General features: G+C 60.0%; 1 protein-coding gene across 1 annotated transcript; it reads left to right on the top strand.

Moving 5' to 3' along the window:
- The first annotated feature begins 1,083 nt into the window (after positions 1–1,083).
- Positions 1,084–4,261, top strand: Hmx1 (H6 family homeobox 1). Its single transcript, XM_057773140.1, has 2 exons — positions 1,084–1,447; positions 3,636–4,261. The coding sequence occupies exons 1-2, from the start codon at positions 1,084–1,086 to the stop codon at positions 4,259–4,261; spliced, it is 990 nt and encodes a 329-aa protein (XP_057629123.1).
- The last annotated feature ends 1,839 nt before the right edge of the window (positions 4,262–6,100 follow it).

Consider the following 6,100-nt stretch of genomic DNA (forward strand, 5'->3'; position numbering starts at 1 on the left):
CCACACGACCTCCAGACCCCCACAGTGGCTGGCCCGAAGCTCTCGCCGACCTGAAAGAGAGCGAAAAGGGCGATGGAGGTTCGGGCGATGGAGGTTCCAGTGCTGCGGTAACTGGCTGGCTCCCTGTCAGCGGGACACCCGGATGCAGGGGGGCCGGGCCCTTTGGGTTTCGATCTCTTTACAAATCGAGACTGAGCCCCGGAAACAACAGCATTCCATCGCACCGCGATGGCACGGAAAGCGTATTTCGTTACGAGTTGGTCTTAAAATATGTCGCGTTTCTACAACCTTGCTTCGACAAAATTCCCTTTTTTAATTACACGCACGGGGTCTTTTAAAAAGTGAGGTTACAGTCCAATCGGCTATAGTTCTTACATGCGCGCGAATACATAGTCACCCCAACACAGGAACTCACGCACATACCGTGCGTTCTGCGGGTTCCGACACGCTCTCGGTGGGTGAGTCCTCGCTCTCCTCGGACACGATTGGCCAACCTGGACCTCACGGCGACCCTGTAGCCAATGGTCGTCCTCCCAGCCGAGGCCCCGCCCTTCTCCACCCCCTGGCGCCGGTGCGGGGGACCGCCAGAATGCATCACGCGGGGTCGTCCCCGCGCGACCACCGGGCCCCCTGCCCTGGATCGCGCCGCTGCCTGCGTGCAGGCTCCGGCCAGGCGGCGTCTCCGGCAGTGGCCTCTCTCAGGCACGCGGCGGTTTCTTGGGGTAGAGCCTGCGTAGCCCGCGCCGCCCCGCCCCCGGCCCCGCCCCCTCTCCGCCCCCTTGCCCCCCCACCCGTGAGGCCGGCCGGGGCGGGGACCTGAACAGCTACGAGAAAGGCAAGCGAGGCAGCTGCGGGAACGCTGTCCGCACGCACCCGCTCCCGCCCAGCTCAGCGCGGCGCAGAAGTCGACGCCCGCCTCGTGGAGCCCGACGCCCGCGCTCGGGGAAGCGGCTCTCCAGGGCCGGCCCGCGCGTGCGCTGGGCAGCCGCTCGCCACGATCTCAAAGAGGCCGACAAGCGGCTGCGCCCCGGGCACCGGGGAACCCCCAGGATCCCACCGTTGCCCGACGGGCCCGCGGCCACGATGCCGGATGAGCTGACCGAACCCGGGCGCGCCACGCCAGCCCGCGCCTCTTCCTTCCTCATCGAGAACCTGCTGGCAGCCGAGGCCAAGGGTGCGGGGCGTGCAACCCAGGGCGATGGCGTCCGCGAGGAGGAGGAAGACGACGAGGACCCCGAGGATGAGGACCCAGAGCAGGCACGGCAGCGACGGCTGCAGAGGCGGCGACAGCTACGCGCGGGCAGCGGGGAGGCGAGGGCGCGGGCGCTGGGCCTCGGGCCCCGGCCACCTCCCGGGCCCGGGCCGCCCTTTGCGCTCGGCTGCGGAGGCACGACGCGGTGGTACCCACGGGCCCATGGCGGCTACGGAGGTGGCCTGAGTCCTGACAGTGAGTGAGGGTGCGGGAAGGAGTGGGCAATGCGCCGGAACCCTGCTCCCCCCACCCCCGTGCATTCTTTTGGGCTTGGTGAAACGGTAGTCTTCCGTGTAGCGGGCCTGGGTGGTATGAGAACCCCTTGGAACGCCAGCTTGAGCAGATTTTGGAGACTAGGGCTGGCGGTTCACGCTTGGAGGTACTAAGGCGCGGATTGGGGCTGGAGAAAGCGAAATTGCGGACAGGAGAGTGAAACAGGCCGCGGGAAAACAGGAGAGGGAAAGGGAGAGTCAGTGAAGATGAAAGGGAAATGAGGGGAGAGAAGAGGAGGGGATAGCGTGGGGTCACGCACTAAAATAAAAGGGGTGCTAAGTAGAGGATCCTCAGTTATGGGGTTTGGATGGGAGGCCTCTTCCACAGTAACTGTGGCCCCCAAAGTGTCATGTGCTCTATTGACTGCAGTTAGAGCCCGGCTGTTTGGGCCTGGGCCTCCCTTTGCGTCTTCCCAAGCCCGGGGCTGAGACCGGTGGGAGTGCACTCCAAAGGGTCCTTTCCACCCCTCTCTTCATTTCTTGCCCCTCCCCCTCCTTGGCCTTTGTTTCCTTTGGAGGGCACAGAGAATGGGGGTTGGGGACTCTTCAGCCCCAGAACCCACTTACCCATCTGGCCTGGACATCCTGATTCTGCTTCTGTCTCCAGAGGGCCCTTACCTCTCTTAGGACCTTCCCCGGAGAAAGACTAGGAAAGATATTTCAACCTCTCCCACCCCAGCCGAAACACACGTGGCTAAAGACTGCCCACTGAGGCTCTGGGAGCCACCTGTGTGTAGGTCCAGGAGCTCTGAAGTAGGAAGTGGCCTGCAACCACTCTGTTCCGTTAGGTACCCACCACCTTCCTGGTGTGGAGTCGATGGCCGGCGGTCTCCCATCCCAGGTCTGGGTGCCTTCTTTACATAAACCTAAGCAGGGTCCCGTAGTAGGACTGAAATCCAATGAGGAGACTTGTGGGATGCATTTTCTTCCACGTTTGAGTGAGGCCGGCCTCACCTGCAGCCCAGTGGTCAGCCCCCACGGAGGTGGCTCCTCCTCATTTCGCACCATGCGGGTTAGGCTTCCCTATTCCTGTCAGAGCAGGGGAGTCAGATGAGCACTTCATCGCAATCCACGGACCTCTGTGAGTGCAGGGGCTTAGGGTGTTTTGTGCCAATGGGGGAGCCCTAGTTCTGGCTGCATATGTAACCATCCTGCTATGTGACTTTGTAGTGGGCACCAAGAGAGAGCACTGGACATTGGGGCTAGGCAGGGGCACAAGCGGGGTCAGCATGCTTCCAAGGAGTCCAGGCAGAGTTTAGCCAGACACACAAGCCCATCTCTGAGGTATAACCTGGGTCAAAACCCACCTTGACCTTGACCTGTCAGAAGGACAGGCTGGCCTGAGTTAGTTTCGTGAGCCCGGAGGTCTAGAGGAGCAGTTCACTCGTGTGAACTGCTGTAATCTGGTGACATCCCTTGTCATCCAGAGCTTGGTACTTGGAACATGAGTCCACAGGGTCTCTGTGAACAGGAGCCCCCAGGGAACGGGTAGATGTTTGATGCAGGGTAGGGATATTGTGGTCCACAGAACAGCCTTCCTCTGGTGCTCCCTTGGAGTAGGTTCGCTTTTGCAGAGGGTCTGCCTCTGAGGTTGTCTGGGTCAGGGTTGTGCCAGTGTCACCCCAGCGGAGTTTTCGGGGGATGTGCATTCGTTTCTCCTAAGAGCTGTTTCCCTGGTGTCTGCTCCCTTGAGTGATGGGGAGGCCTTGGTCCCTAGCTGCCAGCTTGTATGTCAGTTTCTGTGTGTACATAACTCTGAAGGACATGGGGTCTTTTTGTCCCGAGTCTCTACGATTGTGTGAGTCCTGGGATACAGCTGAGTGGTCAGCTTGCCTTTTGAATTAGCCTTTTTCTTTCTCATTCTGTCCTCCTCTGGGTATATGTTGCCACGTGTTTGCCTGTGGCCCTGGTCTTGGGCTTCACCTTATGCCTTTGCCTCTGCCACTCCCCCAACCCACAAGTGTAAGGCGCCCCAATCCTTGCTCAGGGAATATTTCCCAGCTTTTGGCATTTGGCTGTGGAGGATTTGAAAGAGGGAGAAAGTCAGTCTCAGTGACTCCTTCAAGGGCAGACACTTAGAACCTACCACTATGCCCATTTCTCCCCTGCAGCAAGCGACCGGGACTCTCCGGAGGCCTGCGAGGAGATGGGTCGCGCAGAGACTTCCTGGCCGCGGTGTCCCGGGCCGGGAGCCTTGCCGCGGGAGGCGACGACACAGGGCCCAGCTGCCGGCGGGGAGGAGGCGGCGGAGCTGGCAGAGGCCCCGGCGGCAGCGGCTGCTGCGGCAGGGGAGGCGCGCGGTGGCCGCAAGAAGAAGACGCGCACGGTTTTCTCGCGCAGTCAGGTCTTCCAACTCGAGTCTACCTTCGACCTGAAGCGCTACCTGAGCAGCGCGGAGCGGGCAGGCCTCGCTGCCTCGCTACAGCTCACCGAGACGCAGGTCAAGATCTGGTTCCAGAACCGTCGCAACAAGTGGAAGCGGCAGCTGGCGGCGGAGCTGGAGGCGGCCAGCCTGTCCCCTCCGAGCGCGCAGCGTCTGGTCCGCGTGCCGGTGCTCTATCACGAGAGTCCCCCGGCCGCCGCGGGACCCGCACTACCCTTCCCGCTGGCACCGCCCGCACCCGCTCCGCCGCCGCCGCTGCTCGGTTTCTCGGGCGCACTGGCTTACCCGCTGGCCGCCTTCCCCGCTGCTGCCTCGGTGCCCTTCCTGCGCGCGCAGATGCCGGGGCTGGTGTGAGCCCGCGCCCTCAGTGCAGGCGCACCTCGCAGTACCTTGGGCTGCCATCTCTGTGGGCAGCCGCTTCAGAGTGTACCAGACGGCGGCAGCGGGAGACTCGCAGCCAGCTTCAGGGCTGGAGTCCGGCTCAGAGGCAAGCGGCAATGCGACAGTTCTCGCCGGCACTGAGTGCTGAGCAGATGCGGGCAAACGGACACTTGGAACGGGCTGGCCAACGAACCGCATGGTGACTGTCCCCGAGGCACCCTGCCCCTAAATAAAAATGGCCCCTTCTCGGGACCTCACAGGAACTTAGCAGGGTCCTCTTCGAGGGGACAGCGCAGAGAGCCGCGGGCCTTGGGACATCTCATCTTGGGCCTCTCTTCCGAAGAGGGCTTTTCTGGGCGGCTTTGGTTCTCTTGGTTTGGCGAAGACTTTTTTTTTTCTGTGATGACTTTACTTCTTTGCATATGGAATAAAAAGGGACGTTTTCTTGATGGACTCGCTGCTATGTGATCGCTGGGCAGAGACTCTTCTGGTAGCAGGCCTGAGTGAGTGGGAAGGCTGTCCTGGGGTAGGTGGGTGGGGCAGGCTGGAGCCACACTCCGGGTCTAAGGTCCTCAATTTTACTCTCCTTCTGACTGGGAGGCCCGCTGGACATCCGTGGAAGGCCTAAAGGTCCAAGAGTAGCGATGTAATGATGGCAGTGTGCTCTAGAGTTCTGGGGACTGAAACCAAAAGGCACAGGCAGATGAAGGTAGGACTCTCTCTGACTACCGATTAGTAACCAGCTCTCATGAGGCTGTGTCCACTGCCCTTACCCGCTCTTGGCGGTAGACAGCAGGTTCTGTATAGAAATTCTTTGAACCAAAACAAAGTTCTGGTTCTTCCAGCAAGGCGCTGAGGTGCTTTCTCCTGCCTCCTCTGGTCCATCTATATCCTTGGGCAGTCTAGACCACCAGGGCTGTCTTCATTGTCCCCAAGCTGACTGCCCCTACCTACAGGTGGGCCCTGCTGTGTGAAGAGGGGTACTTTTGAGCCTAACTGGGAGAGGGCTTTCCAAGTTTGAAGGGGTCACTTCACTCTCAGTTTTAGTAGGGGACCCTGGACCTGTCTCCATCCCTGCTTCACCTGAAAGTAGACATCCCACAGTTGAGATGAGTAGCCTGGGGTGACCTTGGTGGCGCCAGACAGCCTAGGAAAAGGCGTCATGGGCCTGGGGGAGTTGCTCCTTGTGTGTGTGTGTGTGTGTGTGTGTGTGTGTGTGTGCTCTCATGTTTTCTCACTCCCACCCAAGTCCAAAGAGCTGGTTTCCATTATTGAGACCCAGTGGTAGTGCTCCATGGAGCAACTCATTCTTTCCCTCCTCTGCTGTGCTCAGTTCGCATGCCCTGAGGATATGACCAGCAGTCCCATCTCTAGGCCAGTCTTCCCCATCAGTTGGTCCTTCAGGGTTCTGAGCTTGGGCTCTCTCTCTCTGCCCCTGGGTACCCCGAACTGCTTTGCCATGAGCAAAGCCAGCTTTGTCTGGGAGAGACTGTAATATGCTTCAATGAACCTGGAGTTTTCAAAGGCTTTGGACCATGGTCAAACGGTACAGACTGTCCACAAACAAAACAAGCAGGGCTACCTCTTTCTCTTTGCTCTCACTTCTCCACAGTGCCTTCATCAGACTTCGGTGTCCAGTTCATCAGATTTCTGATGCTGGTATGTTGCTCTCAGGACAATCTCTGCCTACCCTGGAAAGCCAGGGGCAGTTTGCAGACCCTAGCACAGCCCAGGCTCCTGCAGCAGCAATGGCTTCTTTGCCGCTTGTCCTGTATATACAAATGGGCTTCCCTTGGCACCCCTCTGCTCTAC

The sequence above is a fragment of the Chionomys nivalis genome, chromosome 6, assembly GCF_950005125.1.
Source record: "Chionomys nivalis chromosome 6, mChiNiv1.1, whole genome shotgun sequence".
NCBI classification, from domain to species: Eukaryota; Metazoa; Chordata; class Mammalia; order Rodentia; family Cricetidae; genus Chionomys; species Chionomys nivalis.